The sequence below is a fragment of the Lissotriton helveticus genome, chromosome 8 (assembly GCF_964261635.1).
Source record: "Lissotriton helveticus chromosome 8, aLisHel1.1, whole genome shotgun sequence".
NCBI lineage: Eukaryota > Metazoa > Chordata > Amphibia > Caudata > Salamandridae > Lissotriton > Lissotriton helveticus.
The window spans coordinates 1,244,112,669-1,244,129,385 of NC_136069.1; the positions used below are offsets into that span (position 1 = coordinate 1,244,112,669).

The 16,717-nt window shown below is 48.8% G+C and overlaps 1 protein-coding gene across 1 annotated transcript in view; it reads right to left on the reverse strand.

Annotated features, from left to right (window-relative positions):
- Nucleotides 1-16,717, reverse strand: part of TUBGCP5 (tubulin gamma complex component 5) — a 463,823-nt gene that overhangs the window by 237,207 nt on the left and 209,899 nt on the right. The window contains exons 11-12 of the mRNA XM_078658229.1: nucleotides 15,267-15,469; nucleotides 14,990-15,105 (exon numbers count right to left, since the gene is read on the reverse strand). Of these exons, the coding sequence (XP_078514355.1) occupies nucleotides 14,990-15,105; nucleotides 15,267-15,469 (319 nt within the window). The remainder of the gene's footprint in view (nucleotides 1-14,989; nucleotides 15,106-15,266; nucleotides 15,470-16,717) is intronic.

Genomic DNA, 16,717 nt, shown 5'->3' on the forward strand with positions numbered 1-16,717 from the left:
ACGTCCGAGGATGCATATCCCGAAAGGAACTTGCGCCCCCTGCCAACCGAGGACCAGGCCCCGGAGGCAGACTGGTAGACTTACCCACTGGCGAGCGACATCCAGGGGGCCACGGTGGCGGCGACGCAGCCTAAAGCGGCGATTCATTGACCCCTCCGGGGACAGACGCGGGGACGAGGCCGACAGACAGGCGGGTCGACAGCAGCTTCACTCGGCGCTCCCGCCGGGACTTGGGCTTGAGCTGCTGGCATGCGTCACTGTCCATGGAGTCGAGGTGTTCGCCCAAACACCACATGCAGATGGGATGGGGGCCCGTCGCCGACATCGCCGCGCACACTGATTGCAAGTTTTAAAGCCTGTAGGCATTGCACACAGTTTCCCAAGAAAAACGAGGGAAGGCATGAAAACAGGCGTTAGCAGAGTAAACCAGATCCGTGTGGCACGCAGAAAAGAAGAAAACTGATGTCATCGGGGCGGGGCTTATGTGACCTCCCAGACGTCAGGGCGGAGTCCCGTGGTGCCGCCCCAGGGGCGCAGAGATGCTGTGCCAAAAAAAGAGTTTTCCGGATCCAGTCTCACGCCTGGGGATAATTCTACGTTAAGGAAACTGCGACTAGTAGTCTCTATTAGATGGGTGTATACAGTCGGATAAAGGTATATCCTTTCACTGGTAAAGTTAGACACAGAAAACTCCTGGCAGATTATCAAGGTAGCTTGTACTGTCTTCAAAATACTCATTCTGACCTGAAGACATCAGAACCCAGCAGAATGATGAGGCAAAGTGTTGATAGCCAGTGTGTCTGTTTTCTCACGTGTCTCATTCCACTTTCCATTTTCTCTTACGGTTCAACATAAATTGTGTGAGGACAGTTGTGGATGCAGTGAGGGTTAGAAGAAAGCATCACTCGCATTGAATCCAGAGTAAAATGTGCTTTCGGACACAGTGATCAGGAGCTCGCAGCATCTGTGCACACAAGAACCAACGTTAAAGGCAAAGATGGTGTCTTTAAAGACTTGTTATGTCCTTCCAAGTGTTGACATGTGGCATAGCCGTGGCTGGCTTTGCATCTATCGCCAGAGGCGTGAATTTCTGGAGAAAATGTGTAAATTGATGCTACTATCTGGAGAGACTTCAAGATAGGGACTTGGCAGGAAGAACTATCTTCTAAAATGCAACTTGGCAAAAAAATTGCAAATCAATCAAACCTAGGAGTGGCTGTTAAAAAAAAACGAATACACTGGCTGATATGATCTTTTATCGATCCTGAATATAGAAGGCATCCGTTAGTCGTGCATTACCGGTTTTGCTAATGACAACCTGTTCGATGATGGTATTCACTCGACCTGAAATCACATTCCAAACATAAAACATTTATAATACTATGTGACTTGCTCTCAAATTGGTTTTGTTTTCTCCTGCTTGCCTTTATCCATTTTGAAATAGATGTATTCCATTGAGCGGTATGCTTCGATATTCAAGAATATAATATACGTGAAAATGTGAACTTTGGTGTGATTTAGATTTTATTTTATTGGTCTCGCTAAGCTAACTGTAGCTAACCAATGTGTTTTAAGTAGTGTTTGTCCTTGAAGCATTCTTATTTGAATACATCAAGGGGTGTTGAGGCGCCTAAAGGCATTTTTCCCATGAACTAGCAACACCTGCTAAGCGGGCTATTCTCATTGCGCCTTTATTTTCTCAAAATAGACTGTTTACTTTCCCCGCTGATTGTCCCAGTGTTATCTGCATATTACCCGGTCATTCTACAACGTGAAGTACCACGTTCAATTATAGCACGAAAATTGTAGGCGAGTAAAAAAAAAAAAACACTAAAAACTGAAATAAAAAATAGATACACCTCAAACATTTATAAAAGAGAAATAGCGGGAAAAAGACAGATACTGATAAAATATCCAGACTTTAATGTAGGCAAATCAAAAGGGACAAAGAAGCAGAAACACCTGTTGCTGGTTCCTCTGCTGTAAAATGGTATTGCGAGTCCCACTCAATCTTGTGAGTTTATTCCAATGGTTATGAAGTACGAGTTACTTACCTTTGGTAACAATGTATCTGGTAGAGACTATTCTAGCTGCAGATTCCTTCACGTAGAATTATCCCCAGGAGTGAGACTGGATCCGGAAACTTTTTGCCACAGAATCCCTGCGCGTCGGGGAAGGGTCGGCATCACGCGACTCCGCCCAGGCATCGTCCGCGCACGTTACGGCAGCGAGGTCACATAAGACCCACCCCGGCGAGCCTAGGTGAGTTTTCTTCGGAGAACTTTGCCGCACCACAACGCGGAGCCATCAGACAAAACTGTAGGAGTATGGGAACAGTGTGCGAAAGAGCAGAAAAATTGGAAAAGGAATGGTGACGAACATCACCATAAGGAGCAGTGTCAGCACTGCAGCACCCAGAGGCGGGGGAAAAAAGGAAAGAACAGAGCACAGCCCTGAGCAACCACCCTGCCAGTATGTAGACAGCCCCCCCCCCCCCGGAGACATGGAACACATGCAAAATGTCATGACAACATGCAGCAGGACCACAACCCCAACCAGGAACAACGAAGGGGAACCGGTATCAAGACAAACCGGAACTGCAACCTCCAAGGTAACCCCAGCACAGAGTACGACAACCCGCCCCCAAGGAAAAAAGGGCAAAGGCACGGCAGGAGGGCCCCAACCCAGAAGGTCAGCAGAGGGGCCAGCGCCCATAGTAACTAAAGGGGAGAGGCGGGGAGGGAAAGGAGAGAAGGCAAGCTCCGATCCTGGACCAGAGCATAGAGGCACAGGAGCACTCATAAACCCATCCTGCAATGCGCCAAAGAGGAGGAAAGAACAAAAAACAAGACTTATCCTCCCGTCAAAAGGGAGAAAGAATGCACTCGCAGAAGGCATAGCCACCCACCAGGAGGCGAGTGCAGAAGACCAGACCAAGGTCCTCGCAGAACGGGGAGGAAGGGTGGGTCAGGAAGGAATCTGCGGCTAGAATCGTCTCTACCAGATACATCGTTACCAGAGGTAAGTAACTCGTATATCTGATAGAGACTACTAGCCGCAGATTCCTTCACGGAGAATAGATACCCTAGCAATACCCAAGGGGAAGGAGGGACTGCAAAAGGATCCACCAGCCAGGACATCACAGAGGGCCATACAGGGAACCCGAGCCACGGACAAGGCGAAAAGCCCGTCCCTCCCACGCAAGAGGATCCCCTACACGCAGAACACCACCGACCCAAAGAGGGATGTAGGACGAAAAAGAAGACAGAAGAAGCCCATACACTCACAACAGGAGAGCCAAGGGCAAGACCAGAGCGGCCGAAGCACCCCACTCCATTATAGGGCAACAGAGCTTCCATCCAATGCCAGGACAAGGAAGAGGAAGAAGAAAGCCTAGAGGGCCCAAGAAAACAAGGGAAAAGAAGGCGAGCCCACCTTAGACGGAAGGCAACAGACCAGACAGCGCGGCGCCAACAGTAATAAGCCGCAAAAAGAACAGCCCGGGGCCCCAAGAAGACCGAGCAAGCGACACCTGACAAGGGAGAAACACAAAATCATCCCAGCCCGCAGGACTGGAGTGGGAAGGTGAGGAAAGGCCCGGACACACCACTACGAGGGGTCCGCGTACACGGCCTAAAGAAGCAATAGCAACATACTTAAACGCCACGGAGAGAATGGGCCTGAAGGCGACCTGAACTCCCTAGCAGAATGCAAGCTATACAACAGCTACCACTACCCCATATAGGGTAAGTTAAGTCCAAAGACATGGGTACCCTCTGGAAGAAACTTCCGCAGCAGCGGAAGGAACGAAAGAGCCACGAGGGAAAAAAAACAGCAGAAGGCTTATCAAGCAGCCCAAGAGAAAACAGAATAATTACAAAAAGGGGGTGGTGATGGACAGAGTATCTGAGTTAATCAGAACACTCCTACCCAGTCAACAGAGCAGGGCTTGATCCATCACCGTTTTTTAGCTCACTGCACCATCCCCGTTCAGAACCTGGCTGTATGAAAATTAGTCTGTCCCTGGCCCAGTGCATCATGGGAACAGGGCAGACCAAACTACCAAGCCAATTCTTCACTGGAAAGGAAACAAGCTTGGAAGGGTATACTCAGATGTGAGTCCCTTGCTCATTGCACCATCAGGATTCAAGCAAGCCGGGCCGACGACGCCTACAATGGCAGAAACCGGTCCCCGGAAGCTTGTTTCCTTCCCAGTACAAGAATTGGCTTGGTAGTTTGGTTTGCCCTGTTCCCTTCATGCACTGGGACAGGAACAGACTAATTTGCATATAGCCAAGTTCTGAGCTGGGTTGGTGCAGTGAGCTAAAAAACGGTGATGGATCAAGCCCTGATCTTTGGACTGGGTAAGAGTGGTCTGCTTAATTCAGGCACTCTGTTCATTACCACCCCCTTTTCTGAATCATTTTGTCCACCATAAGCGTGGAAGGGTATACTCAGATGTGAGTCCCTTGCTCATTGCACCATCAGGATTCAAGCAAGCCGGGCCGACGACGCCTGAAATGGCAGAAACCGGTCCCCGGAAGCTTGTTTCCTTCCCAGTACAAGAATTGGCTTGGTAGTTTGGTTTGCCCTGTTCCCATCATGCACTGGGACAGGAACAGACTAATTTGCATATAGCCAAGTTCTGAGCTGGGATGGTGCAGTGAGCTAAAAAACGGTGATGGATCAAGCCCTGATCTTTGGACTGGGTAAGAGTGGTCTGCTTAATTCAGGCACTCTGTTCATCACCACCCCCTTTTCTGAATCATTTTGTCCACCATAAGCGTGGAAGGGTATACTCAGACGTGAGTCCCTTGCTCATTGCACCATCAGGATTCAAGCAAGCCGGGCAGACGACGCCTGAAATGGCAGAAACCGGTCCCCGGAAGCTTGTTTCCTTCCCAGTACAAGAATTGGCTTGGTAGTTTGGTTTGCCCTGTTCCCATCATGCACTGGGACAGGAACAGACTCATTTGCATATAGCCAAGTTCTGAGCTGGGATGGTGCAGTGAGCTAAAAAACGGTGATGGATCAAGCCCTGATCTTTGGACTGGGTAAGAGTGGTCTGCTTAATTCAGGCACTCTGTTCATCACCACCCCCTTTTCTGAATCATTTTGTCCACCATAAGCGTGGAAGGGTATACTCAGATGTGAGTCCCTTGCTCATTGCACCATCAGGATTCAAGCAAGCCGGGCCGACGACGCCTAAAATGGCAGAAACCGGTCCCCGAAAGCTTGTTTCCTTCCCAGTACAAGAATTGGCTTGGTAGTTTGGTTTGCCCTGTTCCCTTCATGCACTGGGACAGGAACAGACTAATTTGCATATAGCCAAGTTCTGAGCTGGGATGGTGCAGTGAGCTAAAAAACGGTGATGGATCAAGCCCTGATCTTTGGACTGGGTAAGAGTGGTCTGCTTAATTCAGGCACTCTGTTCATCACCACCCCCTTTTCTGAATCAAGAGAAAACAGAAGGCCTAATCTGAGGGCCAAGTCCGTACAGACATTTCCAGCAAAAACACACAGTCAACAAAAGGGGCCGTCCAGCAGCCAACGACGCCACAGTCCCAGCCAGGAGGACCCGAGTGGCCATAAAACTCAATCCACAGCAAGGGCAAACTGCCCAAAAGAAGGCCCAGAACTAGCTCAACTCAGCAATCACTGAGGAGGGGAAGGAGGAGGAGGAGGAGGAGGAGGAGGAAGAGGAGGAGGAAGAGGAGGAGGACGGAGCCCTGCCAAGAACCTTTGGATGACGGAGTCCGCTGGGGCATAGAACAACAAGTTGCCATCGAATGGAAGATCAATTAGCCTATTCCGAACATTTTCAGGGAACACGCAGTCCCGAAGCCAAGCATGGCGACGGAGGGCGACTGAGGAAGCCATGGTCCTGCCCAGCACCTCCGAGATGTCCAGAGTGAAGCGGAGAATAAAAGCCGCTAGTTCCAGGCCATCCAACGCATGATGCTGTAAGTCCACCTGAACAGTCTCCTGTGAAGCTGCGGATCCCAAGGACTCGGCCGAGTCCCACAAACAAGTGGTGGCCCTAGCCAACACACATAGGGTGTTAAAGGCCCGCAGGGCAGCGCTGGTCGAGGCAAACATGTTGCGCCCCCAAGAGTCCAGCCAGCGAGCCTCCCTGGACGGCGGAGTCAACAGTGGCGGCAGAGAGGAAAAAGCAGTCCGCAAAAGTGGACTTGAGGCAGAGGGGTGGAGGGAAAGACATACCGGGTCACGCGGCGCCGGAAGGTGCCGGTGCTGAAGGTGTTGAGGCACCGGATCCCCTGAGGCGGGGCGGCTCCAGCCCCCCGTCAGGGATGATAAAAGCGAACCCTCAAAGGAAAGCAGCAGCTCCCTCTCACCAGAGCCCTGGTGGAGAACCTCCAAGAGATTGTCTGCCGGAAAATGAGCAACCGGGTCACCAATGCCTAGAATGCCCACAGCTGTGGACACTGCGTGAGCGAAGGCCGCACTCACATCCGTAGGGCCCTGCGGTGGAGAAAGCAGCTCCTCCGTGGGAGACGGCTGTAAATTATGGCGGCCATCCCCGAAGCCAAAGGGGGGGGGGGGGGGGGCAAGGCCAGACCTGGAAGTCAGAAGGGACTGAAGAGTGGGGGACCTGTCGCTCCTCCGGCAAGTACCCTGGCCTAGGGAATGGCGGGGAGCCACCCTTCGATGACGCCAGCAAAAAAGCCACCACGCAGCGACCTGTCTCCAGGGAGGATGACACCAGTATGCACCCAACCTCCGGGGAAGAGGGAGCGTCCAAAGATGAATCCGCGACTCGACGCCTGTCTGGAGCCATAGAGTCCGCCGCCTGAGGCAGGGCGGCAACGCCATCCGGCGCCAAAGGAGATGCCGGATAGGGCTCCTCTAAGCCACACCACGCCGGGGACCGGAGCGGGGCAGGATCCGAAGTGGCCAAGGGGCGGCGCCGAAACGGCGCCGACTCGACCTCCGTCGAGAGGAGTGACACGAAGCCCTACGCCAGCCTCGGCCCAGCATGTTACGGAGGCAGCCCGGCGATCCATCCGACGAGGCAGCCGTCTGCATGGAGGGGCGAGAAAGGCCCGGAGGAGGACGAGGGGTCCCCATCCAGCCTCGACCCAGAGAGGGATGAGAAGGGTCCACCGACCCTTGTGGCGCCGCCCAGTTCAGCAACTGCTGGCGCCGTAGCGGCGTCACCTCGGCCTTATACAGGACCACCTTGTCCAAGACCCGAGAGGGGCTCGGGGATGCAACCCGAGCCCCGGCGACCTCCCACGACACCACAGGGACTTCCGCGGGAGTTTGCGGCGAGGCAGAGGCGCCGTAGTCCGAAGGAGGGACCCCTGAAGGGCCGCACCCCAACAGCACCACGTCCTCCAAGTCTGTAGCTGAACCAGTCGGCCCCGGTGCCGGAGCCGCCGGCGATGCCGCGGAGGGCCCGCGGAATGCAAGGGATCCGCTGACGCCCCTGTAGGGGAAGGAGGAGGAGACGCCGGTGAGGCCTGCAAAGCCGCCGCATATGTCTCCATCTGGACTCTCAACGCCCCTTCACAGGGAAACAGTGGATAGGAGGACGACACGCGGGCCGCATCACCCGTGGAGAGCCCACGCCCCTGGCCCCCGAGGACAAACTGCGACACTTACACTGCACTCTAAACACTTCCCGCTTACATGTGTAATATGTTACAGGTCACCAAACCCTTTGTCGAATTTTATCCAGTTCTTTAGTAACTTGGCTGCAGAGCTGGCGGTCAATCACGCCAAATTCCTCATCATAGGGGATTTTAATTACTGGCCACATGACCTACATGAAAACCCCTGCTCCAAACAATTCTCGGACTTATTCAATGGGCTGAACTTTTCAGAACAGATCAAAGAGGCCACCCACATCAAAGGCCATACCCTGGACCAGGTCTGGAGTCTAAACCTGGACATCCTCGATCTCAGAGACTCCCCCTGTGCCTGGTCCGACCATTACTTTGTTTCCCTCTCCATCATCCAGCCGACCGCCACCGTAATCCACACAGCTGCTCCCATCATGGTCAGAAACTGGAAACGTGTAGACATTCCCTCCCTCTGCACGAACCTAACTTCCACCCTTCACGCCTTTCCTAATCTTAATGACCTACAATGCTCACCTCATGTGCAGGCTGAAGCTCTCGATTCCTGGCTGACCCAGGCAAGAGATAACTTTGCCCCCCTGAAAGCCCTCAAAAGGAAGAGACCCCATGACGCCCAACTCTGGGTTACACAAGACCTTAAGGACAAGAAACTCGCACTGCGCCAATTGGAGCGCAAGTGGAGGCTTCACTATTGTCCCCTTAAGAAAGCTTCCTTCCTTGCGGCCCTACAGGACTATAAAGCAGCCATTCTCTCGGTCAAATCTGTATATTTCTCTGCAAAAATACTGAGTTCAAATTGTAAATCTAAAACCATTTTTTCCATCGTGGATGAGCTGGTAAAACCTGATCGTATCACTGCTAAATCCCTCCCATCACAATCCCTCTGTGACTCCCTCAATAGCTACTTTATTGAGAAAATCATCACAATTAAAACCAGCATCCTCACAGTTGTCGCCCTACCTGATACCACTGTGGCTTCTCCCAACCCCGTCCAGTATCTAAAGTTCCCCACGCTCACAGAAGAAATCTTCTCCTCTCTTCTTAGGAAAATCAAGTCTGGTTCCCCCCAGGATAGCTGCCCCCCATATTAGTCAGGAGATCTTTCTCAACCTTCCTATGCCCCCCTTTCTCTTTTGAACAACTCCCTCTCCTCTGGGGTGGTCCCTTTCTCCTTCAAAACAGCTGTGGTTTCACCCATCCTTAAAAAAACTGGAGCAGACCCCGGCACTCTCTCTAACTTCCGCCCAATCTCCCTCCTCCCCTATCTGGGAAAAGTCCTGGAGGCCTTTGTGGTTAACTGTCTGAGCACTTTCATTGAATCCACCCACTTCCTTGACCCTCACCAAGCTGGTTTCAGGCCTCAGCATTCCACTGAATCAATTGCCCTGGCCGTCCACGAGGAGCTAAGAAAGGGGGCGGACCAGAACATCTCTCAGGCATTGGTGCTCCTGGATCTGTCGCGGCATTCGACACCGTCGACCATAACATCCTCCTCGAACGTGTCGAGCACACCGGCATCCGGGGGCTACCACTGAGATGGATCACCTCCTTTATTCAAGATCGAGTCCAGGCAGTTTCCCTCCCCCCCCTTCTCCTCGGTGGGAAAGCGTCTCACCTGTGGAGTCCCGCAGGGCTCCTCTCTCTCACCACTTCCATTCAACCTATACATTCGTCCCCTAATCTCGGTGCTTCAGAAAAAATCTGTGACCATCTTCAATTATGCTGACGATCTTCAGCTCATCTTTAACATCGACCCCTCCCAGTCTTCCATCCAAAACATTCACTCCATCATGACCTTCATTAGTTCCTGGATGAACTCAAATCAGCTTAAACTTAACCCCGACAAGACCGAGTTAGTCCTCACTGGGCCCCAAGGCAACCCCTGGAACTCCACCTTTTGGCCCCTCTCACTTGGTCCCTCTCCCTCCCCTGTTGACTCTGTCAAGAGCTTAGGTATCACCATTAGCAAGGACCTCTCCATGAGGGCTCAAATCAACTCAGTAGTATCCGTCTGCTTCTTCCATCTGCGTCGCATTCGGAAAATTAGCAGACTACTTTCCCACGAAGCTCTTGTTCAGGTCCCTCTGGGACTAGTTATGTCTCGTATCGACTATGCAAACTCCCTATATGTGGGCATTCCTGCATATCAATCCCAATGCCTCCAACTCATCCAGAACCAGGCACCAGGCTGATTTATGGCCAACCAAGATCTAGTCACACCAAGCCTCTCCTTAGGAACCTTCATTGGCTCCCAGTGGCCCAGCGCAGCCTCTTCAAACTTGGCTGCCTGATTAACAAAGCCCTCTCCTCTCAGGGACCTTCTTTCATCTCCTCCCTCTTACACCACTATGTACACCACCGCGCCCTACGCTCCTCCGACTCCAATCTACTGACCCCGCTCCTTCAGACGTAAGAAACATGGAGGCCTGAGATTCTCTACCCAGGCTCCACTCCTTTGGAACTCCCTCCCCCTAGCACTCCACCTTCTTCCCTCCTATGCTCACTTCAGAAAATCACTTAAAACTTGGCTCTTCTTGTTAGCTCACGACTAGTTTTGCTCCGCTTTGTACCTCTCAGCCCTCCCACTCCAGGGCCAAGAAACCGTAGGCGAACGTGCGCTCTACAAATCCCATTTATGATATATCATTACCCACCGGGGAGCGATGCTCTCGCGACATCAGCGAAGGCCGAGGACGACGACGACGGCCGTATCTGCAATCTTCTGCCGAGGCTGAACGAGGGGATGATGCCGACCTTGAGAGACGCGCCAACAGTAGTTTCATGCGGCGCTCCCGCCGCGACTTCGGCTTCAATGTTGGCACGCCTCACGATCAGTGGTGCCGTGATCCTCCCCTAAACACCATATATAAATGAAGTGAGGGTCCGTCGCCGACATAAGATGCCCACACAACGTGCAAGACTTGAAGCCCGAAGGCATTCGGACACTGTTCCTCAAAAATTAGCACAATGAGGGAGAAAAAGGGGGCCCAAACAGGCCCGAACAGAGACCGGAACCACGTTGCACGCGGAAAAGGAAAATATTGACGCAGGCACGCCGGGGTGGGGCTTATGTGACCTCGCTGACATCACGTGCGCGGACGACGCTTGGGCGGAGTCGCGTGATGCCGCCCCTCCCCTGCCGCGCAGGGATCCTGTGGCAAAAAGTTTCCGGATCCAGTCTCACACCTGGGGATAATTCTACGTGAAGGAATCTGTGGCTAGTAGTCTCTATCAGATATATGATTTCGTTTCCCCAACTGAGCACCTACTTACTACACAGACACTACTATAATTGATGCAGCTGGCCTCTTGGCACTGGGTCACTGGGGGGTGCGATCTATTGCAGCCCATTTATGGCCATATTTACCAATAAAATATCAGCAAGTGGCAGTTGCACTTGCTTGCTAGAAGGGTTTGGCACCCTTGATACAGCAGTGACATTTAATTTTGATTGAATGCTTTAGTATATTCCATTTGGCTGTGCCCTAGTGAAACTTGAATATGGTCTTCACCTTTTTGATTGGCTCCTCTTTAGGGCCCATGCATAGCTGTCCGGGCCGGACTGGGAACCCAAAGCAGCCCTGGCAGATTCTGTCCAACTAACACCTGTACAGTCCATAGTGAGTGCAGAGAGCCTGACCACTACAAAGAGTGGTTTTAGGGGGGTCCTCCATCAAAGAAAATGTTAGCGAAAATGGCACATTCTACAGCATATTTGTCATTATATAGCCAATTGTTTTAGATTTTAAAACATAGTAAATGATGACCTTCGGGCGCACCAGTATTTAACAATGTTGGGGCTCTTCAATGAATCCCTCACTATCACCCTGCAACAGTGCCCCTCATGTCTCCATAGTCGCGGTCTCAAAAGTATATAATTTGTTTCATAGCGCATCTCATACCAGTGTAAGGTGTCAGAGCACTTTAAATCACACACAAATACAGAGACAGTGAATCATACGTGTGTAAATCAGTGTATAGAAAATGTTACATAAGATAAAGGGGACTACAAGGTGTAGGATTCATGTCATCCATACGGGTAGGCATCTTATACAGTGCTTGGTCTGGAGAAGCACAAACTGAGGATTCAGAACATAACACAGTGGTTAGGGTTGGCTTTACTAATAGTAATTTATTATTACCCAAACAAACCTTTTTAGCAACATTAGGATATTAAAAGACTCGGAAACAAACATAACTTTCAAACCTGTGCCATATAGTTTGCTTGCAGCTCTTTGATGACACTTCATGGCTCACTGTGCTAGATTAGGATTGTAACTTATAAACTCCACAGTAACAAAAGGGTCTCTGCGACAAAAGCAGTAACCCACTTAGCTATGCACATAAAATACTGTTCTGTTATTTGCATGGTACACGTCCTTTGCAGCAGGCATATTAACCCTCTGTGTTACCTTAGATGAGTCAAAATTGCCACTAAACCAAACTCCATCTCTCTCCAGCGGGTATATTATGCACTTAAGTTAGCTGGACACTTTTATTGTTGCCTGAAAACTACTGGCTATTCAAGAAATTCTGTAGAGGGTGCTTTCAAAACTGCTGCACTGCTATAAAAACGGCCCACAGTAACAAAAACGTCACCCCTGCTTCCAGCCTCCCGGGGAATTGCCTGATGCCCAGTATGGCGAGTCCAGCCTTGACCGCTGTCCTCTCAGGCTTCTGACTTTCAAGATGGTCTTCTTGGTGACCAAATGCACATTGGCCCAGAGTGTCAGCGAGCTTCAGGCTCTCTTGGTCCTAACACCATATACTTTCTTCTTTCAGGACAAGCTGGTTCTCCAAACACATGCCTGCTTCTTACCCAAAGTGCAGACTTCCTTTCACGCCAGTCAAGCGGTCAACCTTCCAGAATTCTTTGCTCCACCTCAGCCATCTAAGGAGGAGGAGAGGCTCGATTGTTTGGATCCAAAGAGGGCCCTTAGTTTTTATATTGATCGAACCAAGGACCATCAACTGGTAGATCAGCTTTTTTGTTTGATTCGCAGGAGTAAAGAAGGGCAATGCGGTGCAGAAGAGGACCATCTCACTATGGATAATACTCTGCATAAAAATCTGCTACACATAGGTGAAGAAGCAGCCTACAGAAGGCCGGAGGGCTCATTCCATCACAGCCAATGCTGCGACTTCTTAATTAGCACACTGTGTGTCTGTTCTTGACATATGCAACCCACAGGAACATGGGCATCACTCCATACAATCACGAAGCGCTACTGTCTGGACGGTCAGGTCCATGGAGAGGTGGCACTTTGCCCGCTTGTTCCTGCAGAATTTCTCGGTTTAAGTTAGTCAGCAGCCCCTCTACAGGAGGTTAGTAATGTGGTATCTATTTTGAGGTAAGGAATTTGAGGTTAGGAGTTTTTTTCCAGAAGAACAAGTTACTTACTTTCGGGAATGCCCTTCCTTGTAGAGAGACCCTATCTAACCACAGATTCCTTACCAACCTTCCTTTCCTCTCCTCTTTGTGAACTGCACTTCTGCATGTGGAAGATCCGCTTAGATCCAGCACACTGGTCACAACCACTCTGACATGGCTGTGTGTCTGTGGGCGCGGAATGGGTCACAAAAGAAACTGATGTTAGAGCACCGGGGTGGCACCAATATAAGCAAAGCGCACGTCATATCCAGCGCAGATGACACAGTTGTGGACTCATCTACCGGCGTGCAGAGGTACTGCTCAAGATTTTCCCGATCCAGTTCGACAACTGGGGAATATTCTAAGGTAAGGAAACAGTGGTTCGAAGTTTCTTCCAGAAAAGCAAAGACCACCAGCACAATCCAAGAATATGATCCTCCAGATAGTAGCTGAACAGGGTGTTTAGTGAGTGTAGAGAGGTGGACTGATCCAGTGCATTAATACAAGATGGAGACTTCCTTGTTGCTTGTAGTGGAGTGTCTGTCAATCTCTCGGATACCAGATAAAACCAGTGTTAACAATCTCAAATTAACAAACATACTTCTGACTGGTCATAAAAGTAAAGCTCTTTCAAGGCCTTATAGCTGAAAATTGAGTGTGAGTGTCTTGATGTATAAAACAATACAGCTGATGGTCAAAACATTTTGAGACCTCAAATTTTAACTTAAGGGAGCATCAAGTGTCACCTGAAGTTAAAAAGAAATATTGTGATTCACAGACTCAACAACTGAAGACATTTAAACTTACTGATGAATTTTCAGCGGGATAAGTGCGACTGGGTGGTTTCATTCACAAACATTGTAAATGACGTCACTTCCAATTTGCACGCCTGCACACACAGGAAAAACATGCCACAGAAAGTATGCAAAACGAGTGTTCCCTAGAAATCCATTGTAACACTGCATTATCAAAAGGCAGATGAAGGAACATGTACACCTGGTCAAAATCAAAAAATTACTCAGGAGAAGAAAATATAATTAAAGTAAAACTTATTTGTAGCTGTAAACCAGCGTAATAGCTACAAGGGGAAAATCCACTAGGTTAAGGTTTGGCACAGAAATGTACGCTTTTTATCAATTTCAGTACATAACCTTTGAGATTTTTGTGAATCCCAAAAAATGAGTAACTTTATAAAAATGGTATGTGCAAGCCTAAGACTTGTCAAGTTACTTTCTTGTAATTGAGGGTCTAATAAAATGTGTTTCTTAAAAGCCTAGCTCCTATAAAAGAGAGCACATTGTCAGCAGCAATTAAACTGAACACCTGTGCATCTGGGTCTGCCACCCTCTCCAACAAAACCATGGCAGATATTAGTAAAATAGAGCAATGAAATGGTGTCTGCAGAATGCAATACGGGAAACTTGACAGGGGTAAAATCCATAAAAGTTGAAATGTTGAGTACTATGGCTAAGCTTTAAACAAGACTTCATGATCTGGTGACCAAAAAGAAAAACAGCATTTTGCAGTGAACAGCAGTACAGCATAAACAGGCAAAGGTATGTCAAGCCTTCCACTGTCTTCACAGATCATTCTCTGATCAACAAACAGACAATTTGATTTTTTATTGCACTGAAGCATCATCAGACATTGGCAACTCATGCCACCATAAAGCAAGAATTAAATAAGCCCTCACTACGCTCAAGACACCAGAGCATGCATCAACAAAATATCATGAAAGTAAGATATATCCCATACTCTAAGGTGTCTTAGTTGGATTACACAAAATGTACTTTGCTGCTGTGTCTGCAGAAGGAGGAATATCAACATAGACATGAAACAAGATATTCATTTAAGAGAAAAAAGCTTTCTGCATAAATTACATTTTTTATGACAGAGTAATTGTGAAGAGTTTGCAGGATACATGGATCAAAAGCTAAAAACATCAAGAAGATTTGTTAATTAATGTATTCAGCTAAAGCCATAAAGGAGATTCGTAAATTATTATACTAGTTACCCCTGAACGATAAATTCCTTCTCAGGATCAAATAAATTTCCATGGACTATCCATTCATCAACAATCTCTAAATACGGCCGTACCGTCTCAACCCAGAGAGAAAAAAGTAGAGACACCTGCAAAAAGAAAAAATAGTTTCCGTTTCAGGATTAACAACTCACTTTTAAACGATGCACAACACCACTTTATGCCACAATAAGCATATTAAAAGCAAGAAATGGTGCAGTGCTGATTGAAAGAACAGATTTCCATCCCCTTGAGAAAGGCCCACACCTACCGTATGCTCAGATGCTTCTCCAATGTTGTCGTATTCAAGAATTGCTTTATAGAGTGTATTGAGCAGATGAGATGCTTTCAGAACATTCGGCGTCTCTGGTGGCACTTCGGAAACACCAGTGCTAAAAACCTTGCCGAGGACCTTGAGTTGGGTAAATCTGGGTGCCAACTGATTAACTACTATTGCAAGGGTCACTGTTTGATCTAAAAAACAGAACAAAAAGTAAACCCAGTTTAAAACAAAATATAAGAAATATCTGTTCGCAAGAACTGAAAGAACACGTTACTTATCTTCAGTAATGATCTCTCTTGTGGATACTCTAATTACAGATTCCTCACCTTTAGAATATTTCCGGCGCCGGACTTGATCTGAAAAATTTTCGACATAGTTCCTGCATGCCTGTAAGGTGTGTGTAGTGTAGCTCAGTGTTAACTCTGCTTCACCCAATAATGATGACTCTATATGCATATAGGTAACAAACTAGCCAGTGAAAGTCAGTTTCTTTTTGGATATCATCCATATCCGTGGACACAGAGACAAAACCCAATTGTTTGTGCCAGTGTGGGACATTTTTACATGATAGAGTCCACTGAACACAACGGGAATGTGGGAGGGTGGTGAGGAATCTGTGGTTAAATAAAGTATCCACCAGAAGGAGCATCAGTGAAGGTAAGTAACTTGTTCTTCTGATGGAAACTTCTAACTGCAGATTCCTCAACTTTAGAATAGATTCCAAAGCAGTACCACCCCTGGTGATGGGTCTGCCGAATAAATCAGACCAAAAAGTAGGACAGAATGTCATTCCCGCCAGACCTGACAATCAAGGTAGTATGGCTTTGTGAACATGTGCACTGATGCCCAAGTTGACAGATGTCCAGGACAGGCACTCCACGCGGCAACACATTGGTAGCATCCTTGGCCCTGGTGGAATGGAACCTAAAACCCTTCTGGAGCTGCTTATTCAACTCAAAGCATTTCTTAAGCGCACTGCTACCCGACAGGCTTCCCAGGATCTCCCATACTCCTAGGAAATCATGATTACACAAACAAGTATGTTTTCAGCTGTTTCCTGAAAGTGAGCAGATAGTCATTCTGCCTGAGCACTAGCTTATTCGCCATCACATAGTAGATCTTAATGCAGAAGACAATCCAACAGGAGAAAGCGTTTTTCTGCATTTCTTTGTCCTTCTTTGCCCTGGAGAATCCCAATAGTCTTTGGTACAATCAATGTATGAGTGGAGAGCTCTTTTGGGGTCCAAACGACGGAGTCTCTCCTCCTTTTCCAAGGGATGAGGTGGGAAAAGAACGGCAGAAAAGTGATTGACTGTTTGACATAAGAGGCAATCACAAATTTCGGCTGAAAGCCCCACTTAATCAGGAAAAAAGGTGTTGTAGGGCAGCTGATTAATGGAGCTTGAAGCTCACTCACACGACAAGCTGCAGTTATCACA